The 19,679-nt window shown below is 41.3% G+C and overlaps 1 protein-coding gene across 1 annotated transcript in view; it reads left to right on the plus strand.

Moving 5' to 3' along the window:
• MEI4 (meiotic double-stranded break formation protein 4) overlaps positions 1-19,679 on the plus strand; it is a 261,970-nt gene that overhangs the window by 82,696 nt on the left and 159,595 nt on the right. Inside the window, exon 3 of the mRNA XM_070795762.1 lies at positions 5,814-6,346. Coding sequence (XP_070651863.1) covers positions 5,814-6,346 — 533 coding nt within the window. The remainder of the gene's footprint in view (positions 1-5,813; positions 6,347-19,679) is intronic.

The raw sequence follows: 19,679 nt of genomic DNA on the forward strand, positions 1-19,679 counted from the left end.
TGCAGATACCGTTTGTGTTCTTAAAAGTTTCATTACTGAGGACAAATGGGAGAATATATTAATTGGTTATCAGAGGTAGTAAATATTATAAAAAGTGAATTATTGGCTCTTGTTAACAAGTACTCTGAGACATTATGTGTTATTTTTGGAAGAACCACACACTTTTTGTCTATCTGTTCTGTCTGATCTTTCTTATGTACATACATAATTGTTGTGGTTTGAGGTAAGATCATGGTGCGCTGTGAATACTGTAGGGTCAGAGGAGATCTGTCTCAGTGAGCAGCAGGTTGTCCCACTAAGCATTTCCCCTGATAAGGCGTCTTCTGGGCTTTCCAGGTGGCACAGTGGCAAAGAATCCTCCTGCCAGTGCAGGAGATGCAAGAGACGAGGGTTCAATCCCTGAGTCAGGAAGATCCCCTGGAGTAGGAAATGGCAACCCACTCTAGTATTTCTTGCCTGAAAATTCCGTATGCAGAGGAGCCTGGTGGGCTGCAGTCCATGGGGTCACAGAGCTGCACATGACTGAGCGACTGAGCACACGCAAGAAGGCACAGGGTGTCTTCTGCAGATGAGAACATTACTCTGTAGGGGGCCACAAATATGACCAGAGACAGAACTGCCATCTGGGAACTCATGAACAAGTGGGAAACATATAGAAGTTGGTGAATGCTGTCGTGGAAATGTCCAGAATCTGGTATGGAAACACACAGACCTCTGCCATGGTTGGCAGGCGTTGAGATGGAGGGCTTGGTTTCCCTTGTACTTCCTGTGGCTTTTCTCCAGCCTCTTCCTCAAGTTCAGCCTGTGCTTACATCCTTATTGGTAAATTTGGGATAGCCACGTAACCTTCCAGGGTTGCTCTGAACATCAGTTGAATTAGTTCCTGAAACCACTTTGTAAAGTGACATATGAATAAAAGATTCTCTTCTTCTCTTTGGTAGCATGAGGTTCAGACTGTGAGCCTCACTGTGTCCCACGTCAGCGTGATCCGCCCCTGGAGCCAGGCATCCCTGTAGGACACTGAGAGTCTGCTCCCTATGTGGGGTCCACACAGGTGGGATTCTCCAGCATATGCCCTTGTCACTTTTCTGAAAGCACAGAAACACACCGGCAGAAACAGTGGTGTTCTGTTTTGTGTAATCCTGTCACAATGCTTTCGAATTGTGCAAGGAGATCCAACCAGTCCATCCTAAAGGAAGCCAACCCTGAATATTCATTGAAAGGACTGATGCTGAAGCTCCAATACTTTGGCTACCTGATGCCAAGAACTGACTCATTAGAAAAGACCCTGGTACTGGGAATGATTGAGGGCAGGAGGAGAAGGGGATGACAGAGGATGAGATGGTTGGATGGCATCACTGACTCAATGGACATGAGTTTGAGCAAGCTCTGGGAGATGGTGCAGGACAGGGAAGCCTGGTGTGCTGCGGTCCATGGGGTCGCAAAGAGTCGGACACTACTTAGTGACTGAACAACAACAATTCCTGTCATGAGAACCACGTGCATGGTTAGAACTGTGGCCCTCAGATTTGCATTTTTGAGCACCTGGAGATGAGATGGTGTGGTTGTGACTTGCCCAGAGGCTTACCAGTGAGGAGGGATGGGGAAGCAGAAACAAGAAAGCAGCTTTTGCCTCTCAACTTACTTGTTGGGAGAATTCGTTTTATAACTCTTCCTGAAATCATCACCCATGAAGTTAGCTTACTTTGATGGAAAATTGAGTAGGTTAATGAAAAATTTAAACTTATGTTCACTTTCTTAGCAGAGAACTATTTTGAGTTCCCTGAAAGAAATATGTAATCTACCTGAAGAATTACCATAGTACCCTGTGCTCTACTTTTGTGAGGAGTAAGATGGATGTCTTGAGAGGTTATTTTATCCTTGCTTATAAGAAAACGAAAGTGTCTGTCAGCTTAAAATGACCATGCCATCTGCTGGTTGTAACGCAGAGATAGCAGCATGCAGTTAAACTGTTGCTGGCAGTCCACCATTCTGGGTACCAGCACATTTGTGAATTTGCCTCATCACCTCCCTAACTTGGAGTACAGATTTTGTAGTGATAATTCACAGTCTCATCTTCGCACATTTGTGGGGGTCACAGTAGACACTTGTTAAATGAATGCCCTCTGAACTGAAGCACTCTCCTCTGGTTCAGCCTCATCAGCTTCAAATTTTACTGAAGGACGAAGGAGCAGTGATTTAGATTTCAGGTATGTGGTGGGGCAGGGAGAGAATGCTGCTTACCATTTGTTCTTCTGCCCCGTTTAACTAGTGTTCACCTGTTTCCAACTAAAAAAAAAAAAAAATGATTGTTGGGTGAGGTCTCCTTTAATTTCCTATGTGTTAGGGCTATTTTTTATATCCCTGTGCATTCTCATCCTACTTCCTTCAGCCTCGGGGTAAAAAAGTCCTTCTTCATCAGGAAACATTGCCCTTCCGTGGGTCCTTGACTCCATCTCTCACCTGCTCACTGGCTATGCCCCCACCTGCCAGTTTTATTTTCTGTCCTAGCTGTAGCTTTTGCTTATTGGGTTTGTTTTTTTTTCCATCTTAATCTATAATTGCTCGAGTTTCTTTTTTTCCCAGTATGTCCTACCATGTTCACTGGCAGCTGCTCCCCTGTCAAGCTCTCCTGCCCAGGTCCTCATGAGCCTTGGCCACCCTTCCCTGTGTTTGTGACTTTCCCATTCACTCTGCCGTTCACTTCACCACCCCAGCTGACTGAAAACTGCTCAGGACGTGATCGTGGGTGATTTTTTAACTGGTAATTCTGACAGATGTTTTATTAGTACTTTATTCCCACCTGCATGTAATTCCTCCTTGAAACTCGTCACTTGGCTTTCATGACACTGTTGTTTTTCTTCCTGTACCTCTTCAATTGCCCCTTCTCTGTCTCCTTGATGGCTGTTCTCTCCACTCAGCCCTCAGATTGACATTCCTCAGGGTCCCTCTTGGAGCTTTGTAACCATGCCTTCCAATACCACCCCCGCCGCACACTGCTGACTCCTAAAGTGTCTTTGCAGTCTAGACCTTTTCCACATCCTTTGGCTTCTGTGGCTAATTTCTAGGTGAATGTCTCAGCCTAGATTTCCTCTGGTTGCTTCCAAGTTCTCAGTGTTTCTCCTAAGCCCCTTTCCTGTCTGTATTTGAACTATTCAGTTGGTAGCACCATCGTCTACCCAGGCGCCTAAGTCAGAAGCACAGGATGCGTGTATTCCTAGTCCACTCCGACCTCTGCATCCGGTCCATCAGCTGGCTTCCATTGGTGCTTCTTTCCCTGCTCAGTCCCTTCGTTTCTAGTTTTCCACTGCAACTTCTCGGTTCATTTCATTCATCACCTGACATCACAGAGGCCACTTTGAACTGATCTTCAGTGTCTGATTGAGTCCTTCAATGTGCTCTTCACAGAACCCATAGAACGATCTGTGATATGAAAAGACGATCATTTTGCTTCCCTGAGTCACACTGTTTGTTGTCCCGTTCCTGCTTCCGCTGCTGACATCAGTATTACTGAAAATGGTTTTATAGATACATGAGTGTGCTGAAGGATGTTCAGTGATTTCAATATTGTGGGTATGTTTTTGTTGTTGGTCACTCACTCAGTTGTGTCTGACTCTTTGCCACTGCATGGACTGTAGCACGCCAGACTCATTCATGTCCATTGAGTTGGTTATGCTATCTAACCATCTCATCCTCTGCTGCCCCCTTCACCTTTTGCCTTCAGGTTTTCCCAGCATCAGGGTCTTTTCCAATGAGTCAGTTCTCATCAGGTGGCCAAAGTATTGGAGCTTCAGCTTCAGCATCAGTCCTTCCAATGAATATTCAGGACTGATTTCCCTTAGGATTGACTGCTTTGATCTCCTTGCAGTCCAAGGGACTTTCAAGAGCCTTCTTCAGCACCACAGTTTAAATGTATCAAGTCTTCAGTCCTCATCCCTTCTTTATGCTCTTAATTCTTCACACTCGTACATGACTAATGCAAAAACCATACCTTTGACTGTACGGACCTTTGTTGGCAAACTGATGTCTCTGCTTCTTAATATGCTGTCCAGGTTTGTCACAGCTTTCCTTCCAAGGAGCAAGTGTCTTCTAATTTCATGGCTGCAGTCACCACTTTTCCTGATAATCATTTCACAAACAACAACCTTTTTGTGTTTATAATGACATCTCTGCCAAAGAGTTACATGAAGTTACTAAGTTAAGCTTTGAACTGCAGTATATCTCAGCTGATTATGGTGGTTTTATATATATATATAGTTTCAAAGATCTATGACATACACACATACATACACATACATATATATATATTCATACACATTCACATATATGTGTGAATATATATAAACACAGATATAGATACATATACTTGGATAATTATAAACAAATATACATGCATATATATAAGTTGTTTATTTTTTTTCTATATTAGGTTTCAGTTCAACTCATTTCAGTTCAGTCGCTCAGTCGTGCCCGACTCTTTGCGACCCCATGACTCACAGCACGCCAGGCCTCCCTGTCCGTCACCAACTCCTGGAGTTTACTCAAACTCATGTCCATTGAGTCAGTGATGCCATCCAGCCATCTCATCATCTATTGTCCCCTTCTCCTCCTGCCCCCAATCCCTCCCAGCATCAGGGTCTTTTCCAGTGAGTCAGCTCTTCGCATGAGGTGGCCAAAGTATTGGAGCTTCAGCATCAATCCTTCCAAAGAATACCCAGGACTGATCTCCTTCAGAATGGACTGGTTGGATCTCCTTGCAGTCCAAGGGACTCTCAAGAGTCTTCTCCAACACCACAGTTCAAAAGCATCAATTTTTCGACACTCAGCTTTCTTCACAGTCCAACTCTCGCATCCATACATGACTATTGGAAAAACCATAGCCTTGACTAGACGGACCTTTGTTGGCAAAGTAGTGTCTCTGCTTTTCAATATGCTATCTAGGTTGGTCATAACTTTCCTTCCAAGGAGTAAGTGTCTTTTAATTTCATGGCTGCAGTCACCATCTGCAGTGATTTTGGAGCCCAAAAAACTAAAGTCTATGTGTGCATATATACATAATTTCTCCAAATTGCACTCACTCTACATATTAATACACATTAATACAATTTTAAATACAATTATACAGAATGTATGAATTCTGAAGTTCTTACTATCTCTTTTAAGATTTTTTTGTGGTTTGGGCTCTATGTATATGTCTGATTTAATCTCTTGCCTTATATTTTCTGTAAAAGGAACATGAAACTACTGGTGGGTTCTTAAAAGTACAGTGATTTGCTTTGCCTTTTTAAGTCTGTGCATTTCACTGACCCTTTGGTCAGTGAAATTCTCTGCTCTTCCCCCTGTTCCTCGAACTTTTAACTTGGAACTCCTGCTTATGTCTTATAAATTAGTTCTGTTACCTCTTCCAGGAGGCACTGACCTAACCTGGGTGGGATGTGCAGTGGTCTTCCTATTTTCGTAGATATACGTGTTATTTTGCAGGTACCTGTTGGAATCTGTACTAGATGGTGACTTCTGTCCGGTTTTGTGGGCTCTCTTCTGTGTCTTTCAGGCATGGCCTTGATGAAAGATAGCGACCTGACAATATGCGGGGTTAATCACCCGTGCTTTCTCCCAGATATACAACTTTTCTATAGTCAATCCAAGCAATTTCATTCACATTTCTCCTCCATGTAATTTTTACACTACTGCTTCTCAGATGTCTAAGAATGTATTTCATGCTTCGTTTAGTGTTCTGAGTTAGAAAAGGCAGTCTCTAGTTTGAAGAAATGTTAGCCACAAAAAGATAACACTTATATTCTCTTCCGTTTCAGGAGATCCATCTTCCCAGTTGCAGGCTCAGGAACCTAAAAGTTCTGAAAATACACCAACTCTGCTGGAAGATTCTGGGTGTTATTTATCAAGTGAGCAGCAGACGCCCTCAGAGACGCCCCAGTGCTTTGGGGAGAGCCAGATCCCCACCCCCTTCTCATCGCTGCCCATTGGGAGTAGACCTTGTGCTCCCCCAGAAGAGCCTCTGACTTCTCACATGCAGTTCTTGCAACATCTGCTTGGACTGAAGAACTTGACTGAGTCAGAGTATATGAAAACAGACTTAAGCCACTTTGAAAATGCCTCTTCCACAATATCGGATTCTGTTTTTCAGTTGCTGGATGGCTTGATTGCTTTTTACCGAGCACCCAAACTTCCTTGTTCAAGCTTTTGGATAGAAGCTATTGATACATTAGCTAGACTGATTGGTCATTGTAACTTATCTGATCATATTCTTAGAAAGTGTTCCACAAAGTTGGAAGAGTTTGAGAAGACCCTGCTTCAGGTTATTTTAAGGAACAACCATATCAATCGGGTAAGTAGTTCATTTCTTTTATGTATGAAATACCATGTCAGTGATTTGGGTGAGCACACCAAGTGGGTAGTGCCTGTTGCGGTCACTTGGCCTCATGACCCAGAGTCTCCAGTTGGACATTGCTTTGTAGCCATCTGCAGCTCTGACTTTACCTCAACATCCAGCTTTAGCTTCTGATGTAATGGCTTTTTTCTCTGTGTAGGTGCCTGTGCTTTAAGCTTGTGCTTCTCCACTTTGTTTTTGTCATTCTGTTGCCCAGTTGTGTCTGACGCTTCGCGACCCCATGGACTGCAGCACGCCAGGCTTCACCAACTCCTGGAGCTTGCTCAAACTCATGTCCATCGAGTCAGTGATGCCATCCAGCCATCTTATCCTCTGTCGTCCCCTTCTTTTCCCACCTTCTATCTTTCCCAGCATCAGGGTCTTTTCCAGTGAGTCAGTTCTGCACGTCAGGTGGCCAAAGAATTGGGAGTTTCAGCTTCAACATCAGTCCTTCCAAAGAATACCCAGGACTGATCTCCTTTAGGATGGACTGGTTGGATCTCCTTGCAGCCCAAGGGACTCTCAAGAGTCTTCTCCAACACCACAGTTCAGAAACATCAATTCTTTGGCACTCAGCTTTCTTTATATTCCAACTCTCACATCCATACATGACTGTATGTCTCTGCTTTTTAGTACACTGTCTAGGTTGGTCATAGCTTTCCTTCTGTGGAGCAGGTGTCTTTTAATTTCATGGCTGCAGTCACCATCTTCAGTGATTTTGGAGCCCCCCAAAATACAGTCAGCCACTGTTTCCCCATCTATTTGCCATGAAGTGATAGGACCGGATGGTATGATCTTTGTTTTCTGAATGTTGAGTTTAAGCCAACTTTTTCACTCTCCTCTTTGACTTTCATTAAGAGGCTCTTTAGTTCTTCTACAGTTTCTGCCATAAGGGTGGTGTCATCTGCATATCTGAGGTTATTGATAATTCTCCTGACAGTCTTTATTCCAGCTTGTGCTTCCTCCAGCCCAGCGTTTCTCATGATGTATTCTGTATATAAGTTAAATAAGCAGGGTGACAGTATACAGCCTTGACATACTCCTTTTCCTATTTGAAACCAGTCTGTTGTTCCATGTCCAGTTACAACTGTTGCTTCTGGACCTGCATACATATTTCTCAGGAGGCAAGTCATGTGGTCTGGTATTCCCATCTCTTTAAGAATTTTCCATAGTTTGTTGTGATCCACACAGTCAAAAACTTTGGTGTCATCAATAAAGCAGAGTAGATGTTTTTCTGGAACTCTCTTGCTTTTGCGATAATCCAGTGGATGTTGGCAATTTGATCTCTGATTCCTCTGCTTTTCTAAATCCAGCTTGAACATCTGGAAGTTCATGGTTCATGTACTGTTGAAGCCTGGCTTGTAGAATTTTGAGCATTAGTTTACTAGTGTGTGTGATGAGTGCAATTGTGCAGTAGTTTGAGCATTCTTTGCCATTGCCTTTCTTTGGGATTGAAATGAAAACTGACCTTTTCCAGTCCTGTGGCCACAGCTGAGTTTTCCAAATTTTCTGGCATATTGAGTGCGGCACTTTAACAGCATCATCTTTTAGGATTTGAAATAGCTCAACTGGAATTCCATCACCTCCACCAGCTTTGTTCATAGTGATGCTTCCTAGTAATAGTATGGCTTTATTATATATATATATATATATATATATATATATATATATATATATATATATTTGCTTCCCTTGTTTATTTTAAATGGGTTTCAAAGGTTGACTCAGGGATTCTTTTATTGCAAGTAACATTTCAGGTAACCTGAAATTGTTTTGTTGCTTGGCTCTTGAGACATAATAGAGAGCTTCTTTTTTGCATAACTTTGCTATCTTCCTCAATATCTGGTCCTTTGTTTGTAAATGCCTTCACATTTTAATCCTTTATAGTTGACTACTAAAAATATCAAAGAGGAGACCAAGAGGTCCATCTGACTTATTTATGATATTTAACTGGGTAAAAGGCTCACAGGGTTGTTGGACCTTGTTTTTGTTGACAGCTCTCTGTCCCGTGTTTGTTCCCTTGTCACCATCTAATGCTCAGGGTTTTTGTACAACATAGCACTTTACCTGAATTTTCCAAACTCTGACATAGTTGAACTCATAATCCAGTTTGTTGCACATCCATCTGTTCTTTTCCTCTCTATTAAGGTGTTAATTTGATCAATATTATAGAAAACTTTACAATTTAGCTTTTGACATTTTGAAAGGTACTGCACTGGAAGGACTGGTGCTAAAGCTGAAACTCCAATACTTTGGCCACCTCATGTGAAGAGTTGACTCATTGGAAAAGACTGATGCTGGGAGGGATTGGGCGCAGGAGGTGAAGGGGACAATAGAGGATGAGATGGCTGGATGGCATCACCGACTCGTTGGACATGAGTTTGAGTGAACTCCTGGAGATGGTGATGGACAGGGAGGCCTGGCGTGCTGCAATTCATGGGGTCGCAAAGAGTTGGACACGACTGCGCGACTGAACTGAACTGAACTGAACTGTTCTGTCTGGGAAGTGGAAATTTCTTTTTCTACCTCATATGGTCAGTCAGAAACTAAGTATCAGATTATTCATGGTATATATCTGTGATGAATAATTTGTTTCTTAGTTATGGATAAATACCTCAGATACTTAATATTCCTTAATTTGTTTTTTGTATCTTTTTGCTTTGTTCTTTTAATACTACTTTAAACAGGTTTTATGTGACTTGGACTCTTCCAGATACTGGCATTCATATTCCTTATCAGTTACCAGATGATGCAAATATTTTTTCAGCCTAGTTTTTCTCTTAAGGATCGGCCCACACAGGAGTAGTTTTGGGAACTGTATGTATAGAGGAAGCTTATCATGGTATAGTTTGGTCTCTGTGTTTTTATACCATTTATCATGACACACGTCCTTGAAGAATGGGTGAATGCATGGTTTTGTTGTTTAGCCAATATGTCATTGTTATCTTAGTCTTGTGTCTATCCGGGGAGTTAACTTGGGTTGCACTGTCCTCTACTTGTAAATGCCTCTACTTTACTTGGAAAGGTAATTGTTGCCATTTAGAGAAAGTAGGATCATAAAATTGCTCACTGCATTCACAATTAGGATGATGGTTCATAAATAAGTTTTAATGACATTATCTCTGAGGATTTTTTTTTCTCCCCAGCAAAAGCACTTTAGATTAAGTCATTCAAACTTTTGTAATTGTTGCTACCATTATCATCATTATTACCATTGTCATCTTCTTCCAGATATGTTCATAAGGCTTCTTTAGTAGGAAAATTGACTAACAATTACTCTTTATAAATGCTTTTATGTATTTTTTTAGGTTTCTTTGACTAATAAACAGAATCTCAAAAAAGAATATATTCTGAAATGAAATACAGGATGGCTCCTTTCATTGTAATTTTTATGATACTATTCTTGATTTATTAAAACAAAATACCATAGTTCAGAGAAAGAAGATACTTTGGAAAAAACCTGTTTCCATAGTTTGGAAGTGCTTAATTAATTATATTTCTTAAAAATCATGATTTGTAATATTGATTTTATTAAACCTATTTTTGTGTGATGTATAGGAGAGGGTGTGGTATGAATACTTTAATATTCTGACTAAGGAATTCATGTATTTATAATTCATGTAGAGCCAGGTTATAAATAAAATATTCAGCAACATGTTTTCAGTACATTCAATGGTAAAATTTTTCTGACCACAACTTAGTGTTTCTTGAATGATATCAGTAAGAACTTGGCTTTGAAACTTAGTTTTTTCTTTAATAATATTAGTAAGAACTTATTATGTTTCAGAATTTTGAGGCATCATGGTGAATATTAGTTATATCAGGATTGTGTGTGTGTGTATATATATATATGTGCACAATATATATACATATATATGTTCAAGAAAGAGGAGACTGGAATGAGGTATCTTGGAGATTGTTTGGAATAATTCCCTGATAGTAGCTTGGTTAAAATTTATTAATAAATGTAAGGTAAGATATTTGATTCATGACTTTTTTTAGATTTGGATAAATCTGATTTATTTTTGTGCTTTTTTTAATGTAACTTTGCATTAGGTTTATTTAATAGCATTTTTGTAAGGAATTATTGTCGTAGTTTCATATCTGTCCTGTATTTTTAGGATAACCAGTCGTGGGACTTGCAGGTATAATCTACACTGCCATTTGACAGGGATCAAAGATATCCGGCGTGAAACCAGGTCACCTACAGAGGTCTGCACTGCTCTTGCTCTCGGGGTCCTGGGAAGCAGTCTTGACTTAACTTGGGTTGAGCTGTCCTCTACTTACAGGCTCCAGTATGGCTCTTTCCTCATTCGCTTGTGTGCTTGCTTGGGGTCAGGACCATTTCCCTTTGAGTTATTTAATGCCCTTGTTTGACAGCCTGACCTTTCCTATATTTCTAGACATCAAAAGGTGTTAATTTCTGTGATTAGAAATGGCATAAACTAATCCTAGTGTTGTACACTCTTTCTTCAGAGGCCAGGATATCATCATGGAAGTTTAACACTACAATGCTTACAATTGTATTTAGATTTTTCAATAGTGTCTTTGTTTTAAATTCTCATTTAGGAAAGTGAATGATGGTATGAATTTAAATACCAAAACCTATAGTTATCATTTAGCTTTTTAGATATTGAGCATATGTTGCTGAATCTTAGAGACTTAATAATGAGTTGCTTAGAAAACACATTCCTTATTTTTTTAAACCATAAAACAACTCTTGGACATATTCTTTATGAAACTGAAAAATAAAACATTGACTATAAGTAGACATCAAATTAGAGTCTTTTGTGTGTGTGGTAAGCAGAATAATGGTCCCCCAGAGATGTCTGCCTCCTAAACCATGGAGTTTATGAATATGTTATATTGATGTCATATATCTTATATGACAGTGAGGGTGGGGCTGGGGGATTAAGGTTGCTATCAGCTGACCTTAGTGTGAGATTAACCTGGATTACCCATGTGGGCCCAGTAGTCACAAGAGTCCTTGTTAGTGAAGGAGGGAGGCAGGAGAGGCAGCATCTAAATCCATAGAATTTTGAAAATGCTTTGCTGTTTGCTGTGGAGATAAAAAAGTTGGTTTCAAACTCAACATTCAAAAAACTAAGATCATGGCATCCGGTCCTGTCACTTCATAACAAATAGATGGGGAAACAATGGAAATGGTTACAGACTTTATTTTCTGGGGCTCCAAAATCACTGCAGATGGTGACTGCAGTCATGAAATTAAAAGACACTTACTCCTTGGAAGAAAAACTGTGATCAACCTAGACAGCATACTAAAAAGCAGAGACATTACTTTGCCAACAAAGGTCCATCTAGTCAAGGCTATGGTTTTTCTAGTAGTCATGTATGGATGTGAGAGTTGGACTATAAAGAAAGCTGAGCGCCAAAGAATTGATGCTTTTGAACTGTGGTGTTGGAGAAGACTCTTGAGAGTCCCTTGGACCACAAGGAGATCCAACCAGTCCATCCTAAGAGAAATCAGTCCTGAACATTCATTGGAAGGACTGATGCTGAAGCTGCAACGCCAATACTTTGGACACCTGATGCGAAGAACTGATTCATTAGAAAAGACCCTGGTGCTCGAAAAGATTGAAGGCAGGAAGAGAAGGGGACAGCAGAGGACGAGACGGTTGGATGGCATCACCGACTCGATAGACATGAGTTTGAGTCTAGGTGTTGGTGATGGACAGAAAAGCCTGGCGTGCTGCACTCCATGGGGTGCCAGAGACTTGGACACGACTGAGCGACTGAATTGAAGTGACCTGTGGAGATGAAAGAGGGGACCATGGGCCAAGAAATGCAGGCTGGAAAAAGGAAGTGTGGACTGACCACCGCAAGGAGTGCAAGCCTGCTGGCCTCTTCACTTTGGCCCAGTGAGATCCCTTCAGACTTTTGACCCCCAGAACTGTAATGGAATAAATTTGTGTTTTTTAAGCCACTAAGTTTATGGCAGATTCATACAACAGAAACAGAAAAAAATACACACTGTGTTTACCATTTTTATAGTGTTTTCACATCCATTCAGTTCAGTTCAGTTGCTCAGTCGTGTCAGATTCTTTGCGACCCCATGGACCACAGTACACCAGGCTTCCCTGTCCATTGCCAACTCCTGGAGTTTACTCAAACTCATGTCCATCGAGCTGGTGATTCCATCCAGCCATCTTATCCTCTGTTGTCCCCTTCTCCTCCCACCTTCACTCTTTCCCAGCATCAGGCTGTCTTCGAATGAGTGAGTTTTTCGCATCAGGTGGCCAAAGTATTACCTCATAATATATTCATACGGTAACTCTGTGAGATAGTCATGGTTGCCGTTCTTATTTCCATTTGATAGACCGGAAGAATGAGGCTCAGAGAGTTTTGCCCGAGGCCACACAGCTAGTCCGGGAGCCATGAACACTGGCCCTCGTGACAGGCTCATGCGTGGCCGTGCCCTCTCCATGCTCAGTCCTTAGAACCCTCACGTCAGGAAGCCGACCGAATTCCAGGGTGTCTGCCGCTTCACCTGCAGTCTTCTGCCCCCGGCTGGTGGGGTTCTGATGCTCGTCCCTTCCCGTCAGAGTCCGGATTCCTCTGAGCCCCCTCCTCTGATCGCCCCCATCCCCGCCTCACCACTGTCAGGAACCTTAACAAGGGCTGGAATCCCCTGCACCTGTAGGAAGCCCGCCCAGCCTCCTTGGCCTCTCCCGTCTCCAGTCCACCCTGAACCCTCTTCCCTGGGTCGGACAGAGCTGTGTGCGGTTGTACAAGGCCTTGCTGCTCTGTCCCTGACCCAGTGCTGCAGGGCCTGCTGAGCCTTCTGCTCTCTTGCTGTTCCCCCTGGCCTTCCAGATGGAGCATGGGTTCACAGAGAAGCCTTCCCTCGTTCCCTGCCTCTGTCTCCCTTTCCTCTTGTTGATGAAGTCTCCCCATGAGTTCACTGCCTGCACACTCTGCAGGAGCTCCTGAGTGTGTTCGTCCTCCCGCAGAATCCTGTCTCCGGGCCTCAGGGCAGCCTGTCCTCTCTCCTTGTCCCTGTTGCTCTGTGTGCCGTCTGCTGGCAAGTTGGGGGGTCTGGTTATAGTTGGGGTGGGTGGAGAGTTTAGGCTTCTCACTGGCCTTTGCTCCCCTGGTGGGCCAAGCCACAGTTTTTTCCTCCAGTATTGGCAGCTTTAGGGAGATTATCTTTTAAAGCTTTCCATCTTGCTAGGATGCCCCTTTTCCATCCTTTGGCTGGGGGAGCAGTCTTTTATTGTTGTTGTTGATTTTGTCTGTGCCCATTGGCATTTCCAGGTTGTTGGCTTTTTTTCCAGCTCCAAATCTGGGATAAACAAGACAAAAAGGAAACCGGATCTATTGTTTGTTTTTGAAGGCACTACCATACCATTGTCCATAGTGGCTGTACCAATTTACATTCCCACCAATAGTGTAAGAGAGTTCCCTTTTATCTATACCCTCTCAGTCCCGCTATCGGGCATATATTCAGAGAAAACCATAATTTAAAAAGATACATGTACCCCAGTGTTCCTAGCAGCACTACTTACAATAGCCGAGACATGAAAGCCACCAAAATGACCATTGGCAGACAAATGAATAAAGAAGGTGTGGAATATATATACAGTGGAATATTATTCAGCCATAAAAAATAATGAAATCATGCCATTTGCAGCAATGTGGATGAACCTAGAGATGATCATACTAAAGCAGAGAAAGACATATCATATGTTATCATTTATATTTAGAACCCAGAACAGTGGTACAAGTGAGATTATTTATGAAAGAAATGGAATCACAGATGTAGAAAACAAACTTAAGGTTATCATGGGGGAAATGGTGGAGGGGAGGAATAAACTGGGAGATTAGAACTGACATACACACAATATATATGTACAATATATAAAATGACCAGCAGGTGCCTACTCTATAGCACAGGAAACTGTATACTCAATAGTTTGTAATAACCTGCAAGGGAAAAGAATCTGTAAAAGAATATGTTTTATATATATATATATAACATGTTATATATATATAACATGTTATATATATATATATGTTTTATATATATATATAACTGAATTACTTTGCTATGCGCCTGAAACTAACACAACATTGTAAATCAATTACACTTCAATTAAAAAAAAAAAAAACCTAAGGAATAACCAAAAAAAAAAAAAAGAAATGAGAGAACTCACCACCTAGTCCTTCCTTTGGGCCTAAGGTTTACAGCCTGTCTGCCTGTAAGTCTTCTTGGGTGTGTTTTAAATACAATGCCCAGGGTTTTTAGCTGTACTTAGTGAGAGGATGAGAGATACACAAGTCCGCTTCCCAGAAGTGGAAACCCGCGCCTGTGTTTTTAAAATGCACACCATCGCGTGTTATAAGGACCAGGAGCTAGCCCTGCTGCCGTCACCCAGCCCTCCAGCCCCCTGAGACACCACAGCCAGATCTGTACTCCTGTTTGGCCACCACTTAGACCTGTGCTTTTACATAAAAGGCTTGTGCTGCTGTTTCTCAGGTTATTTTCTTTTTTTATCTATTCACTTTGTATCATAGAAGACAAAAATTTATGTCTTATGGCTGCCCTCTTCCAGTCATAGTTTTATCATAAGTTGTGGTTAAACCAATATTACATATTATATATGCATATTATATAAATATGTAAATTTTTAGCACTGGGACATCCTTTTTCATTTCCTTCGTGTACAACTTTTTATTTTTTCTTAGGATTTTTTTTTCCACTTGCTTACCTATAATTGATGCCTCTTTCAGATACGTTGACAAGGTTGTAAACATCCTCTCAATATGGCCAAACAAATTAAGTCATTTATCAGTTCCACCTTTTATTTACTTATTTTTAAGGCCCTCCATCTTCCTCTTCTAATCTGGGCTGAGCTTTCTGTGTCTCTGCCCAGCTTACTCCACAGGGGCTTCTTTTAATCACCACCCTGGGAATTCTCTTTGCTGCTTTCTTATGCTGTATCTCAGAGTCTCTAGGTCTCATATATTCCTTTTCTTAATTTATAACTTCATTTAGGTGATGCACATTCTTTGAGCTCACTTAGAACGGATACCTGGGATGTAAACTTTAAAAATATTTGTTTACTTAAAATATTTTTATCCCAACTTAAAATTTTATTGGTGGATTAGGATAGATTTTTCTGGTTGGAAAAAATCATTTTTTTCCATAGAATGTGAAACACCTTTATACTTACTTCTGAATTCTAGTGTTGCTGTTGAGATTTCCAGTGTAATTCAATTGTGATTCCTTGCATGTGGCCTTTCTCCTATGCTCACACACCCAGAGAAGCACTTAGGATCCTTTTTGTTCTTATTATTTTGTAGCCACAGGCTTCCCATTTGGATCAGTAAAGAATCTGATCCAAGAATTTGGATCGGTAAAGATTCTGTGTGCCAAGCAGGAGACACGGGTTTGATCCCTGGGCCCGGAAGATCCCCGAGGAAGAAAATGGCAACCCATCCCAGTATTCTTGCCTGGGAAATTCCACGGACAGAGAAGTCTGGCAGGCTCCAGTCCATGGGGTTGCAAAGAGTCAGACATAGGGACTAAACAACAACCCCAACCACTGGCTGGTGTAGCTCAGTGTGGGTCTTTTGAAATTCTTTTTCTTGAGTCCTTGGTGGGTCTTTGAATCAGGGATTTCGTTTTTCAGTTATGAAAAAGTTTTTGAACAGTTTTTCTCACATATTTTTGTCTTTTTTCTCCTCTGTATCCTTTTTTTATTGGAACAGTTCTTGGTCTAATCCTCTAGATTTCTTTTTTACTTGGATTGTTCATTCATTTTATTTTTGTTTTTCCTAGGAGATTTCTTTCCTCAGCTTTTCTTTTAGCCAATCAATTGAAGTTATATTTCTACTCAAAAATTATTAGTTTCTATGACTGTTCTCTTAATTGTTCCTTCTTATAGCTCCCAGTTCTTATTTTATATATGATAATATGTAAAATATTTATATTTTCCTTGTGTCCTGCTTTGCCTCTATTTTCTTCTGGTCTTGGTTTCCCCATCTGCATTGATCACTGTTTTTCCTAGTTGAGACTTTCCAGCACCTTGAAGCATAATAACCTGGAAAGATGGGCAGATTTAGGGGGCCACCTGACAGATAACTTGGGGGAAGTGTGCATGCTGCTTGCAGGAGCACTGAGGCAGGGGGCAGCTTGGAGAGCCCTGGAGCTGCTTCAGCTTGCAGGGTTTGGTTGGGAAGGAGTGGAGCTTAGCGAGACATAATATGTAATATGATGGAGAAGGTCAAGCAATGATGGTTCTTGCGTGTTTTGTTAAATACTTGAGGTTCTTCTATAAGCCTGAGGTCTCGAGGTGTACAGTTTAAAATGCATGCACAATTTTGTCTGTAGGAGCATGTATTCTTGTTCCTAGGAAGGCACCCATCATTTTCATGTTACCCCATTTCATGTTACCCCATTTTAGTGTGATCCCCAAAGTAAAGGTCACCTGGGAAGCCATTGAGATTGATTTGCACAGCCCACACAAATAAATACGCTTTCCTCCACATTCTACCCCTTTTCAAAACATGGCTCAAATCTCACTTCACTCATAAATTCTTTATCAATTTGATCCTGAAATGGGCTCCTCTTTGGAACTCCTATAGCAGTTATTGTCTGTGTAATTCACTGTTCAATTTGCCGTATGCTGTCTCATTTTAGCTTATCTAGTGTGGCTCAGTTTTTTAAAATATTTTATTAGACCTGTCAGATATTTGTATTGCAGGCACGAGTAGCTGAAGTTAGCATCCCCCAGATTTTGTTTACTAACCCTGACCTTCAAGAGGTAATATGTCGGGTTCCACATCTATGAAAGGAAGACAGTAAATGTGGTTTCCTCATAGGAGTGTTGGTAATTTTCAGTGAATAGATGCACATGAAGTGCTTATTAGCATGATACCTGGTACCATGTAGTCTTCTGAGGAAGGGGCCCTATTCCTAATGCAATGCTGAGCTCATCTTAAGAGCAGAAGGAATTATCTTTTTGAATTGAAGAAGACAATGAAAACAAATTACAGGTTAAACTTTATATACCCCCATGCATACAAGTACCATCTTCTGTCTTTTGATCAAAATTTTTTGTGTTTAAAGCCTAGTCATGTGGATGGCCCTAGAGTCTGTCATCCAGAGTGAAAGTCAGAAAGAGAAAGACAAATATCATATATGAATGCATAGATATGGAATCGAGGAAAAGGGCCCAGGTGAACTTATTTGCAGGGCAGGAATAGAGGCACAGGCATGGAGAACGGGCTTGTGGCCATAGTGGGGGAAAGAGAGGGTGAGCTGAACTGGGAGAGTAGCACTGACATACATACACTTCCGGGTGTAAAGCGGATCCAGTGGCCCGCTGCTGCATAGCAGGGGAGCTCAGCTCAGCGCTCTGTGATGACCTAGATGGGTGGGCTGCGGGGAGTAGGATGCTTAAGAGGGAGGGGATGTATTTATACATACAGGTGATTCCCTTTGTTGTACAGCAGAAACTAACACAACATCGTAAAGCAATTCTACTTCAACAATAAAAACATAAATGAATAAAGTAAAACCTTTCTGAGCATTAGCTCTGTCTAACTGATGTTGAAGCACCTCCACGAAGCAGGCAGAGGGGCATCATCTCGTGGTGTCACTAAAATCACTTTCAACAACCACAGCCTCCCCCTAGCTGATAAGCTTACTAGCAGGTTTCATGGATTTTTCTATTTTAATTGTAGAAAATCTGTGTTAATTAGTAATAACTATTCAACGGTCATGCTTTCACTTACTCTCTGCACCCATCCCCTCCTGCTGAGCTGTGTTATGTCCCCGCTGTGGAGTGTGGTAGCTGTTGATTCCCCCTAGACTGTCATTTTTGCCTAGATCCCCGATGCCATGGCCTTCAGTCATTTATAGACAAATCTGAAGACATGTCTTATGAAATCAGATGTCTTTTTTCACCAGTATGTGTTTCCTAGTTGTGTCTTAAAGCTCAGTCATGCCACAATCATATCACTTGGTAAAACATATTAATTTTTTAATCCATTGTGTTCAGGTAGCAGTATTTGTTTTACCTTTGCCTGCTGACTTAGGGCATCCCTGTAGTAATGACACAGACTTTTACTCCTGCACTGACTTTCCAGAAAGCTTTGCCTTCCGTTTTTGTTACAGGTCTTCATCAGTTTCTTGAAGTTCGCTACGTGGATTTTTAATAGTACCCGCAATCTGCTTTGTTTTAGGATACTCCTGGGAAACAGAAGTTGTGTCTGAGGCTAAGGCTCCATGCCTCATTGCATCCTTGTGCAGGGCTGTGTTAAAAAAAAAAAAAAATCTGGGCTAATATTCCTGTAGTTGTACTTAATTTAATAGGCATTTACTGAAACGAGTTTAACATAAACTAAAATCTTGATACTCATTTGATCACTGCATAAATCAGACATTCTTTGGATTTACAAAGAAATGTTTAACTTGCAGTGCTCATGAGGATGAAAGAGGACTAGACAGAACAGAACGTGGTTCAGTTTACTTTCAAGGTACAGTTTATCTCTTCCTAAGATAACTTAACAGCAGTCTGCTGCTGCTGCTGCTGCTGCTAAGTCGCTTCAGTCATGTCCAGCTCTGTGCGACCCCATAGACTCCAGGCTCCCCCGTCCCTGGGGTTCTCCAGGCAAGAACACTGGAGTGGGTTGCCATTTCCTTCTCCAATGCAGGAAAGTGAAAAGTGAAAGTGAAGTCGCTCAGTCGTGTCCGACTCTTAGCAACCCCATGGACTTTAGCCCACCAGGCTCCTCCATCCATGGGATTTTCCAGGCAAGAGTGGGGTGCCATTGCCTTCTCCGAACAGCAGTCTACCTTCATGTTATCCTTCATAGCTTGGGAAGCACCCTCACCAGGAGTTTATTATCTCTTCTTACAGCAATTCTGTGTTTATGGTTGTTATTACTGTCTTCAGTTTATAGAGGAAAAAAATTGAAGATAGGCAGGTTAAAGGACTCATTACTTAATTTACTTAATTAGATACTTAATTAACCAGTCATGGAAGAGCTGGATCTCAGACCGAGAGTTGTGACCACAGATTCTTTCCCTCTTTCTACTATATCTTATTTCCATCATTAGTTTAAAACAATTATCCATACAAACAGAAGTAAACTGACTTCAGTTTATGGGATAGCAAAAAAAATCCATTTGAAATCAAAGACCTTCGCAATATTTCTCTCAATTTTACAAGAAGAATATTTATTTATAGTTTGCTAGGGTAAGTTTCTGCATTTTATTCTGTGCACAGGTTATATTTATAGAAAGGAAAATGAAGCTACTGCT

This window comes from Bos indicus, chromosome 9 (genome assembly GCF_029378745.1).
Source record: "Bos indicus isolate NIAB-ARS_2022 breed Sahiwal x Tharparkar chromosome 9, NIAB-ARS_B.indTharparkar_mat_pri_1.0, whole genome shotgun sequence".
Lineage (NCBI taxonomy): Eukaryota > Metazoa > Chordata > Mammalia > Artiodactyla > Bovidae > Bos > Bos indicus.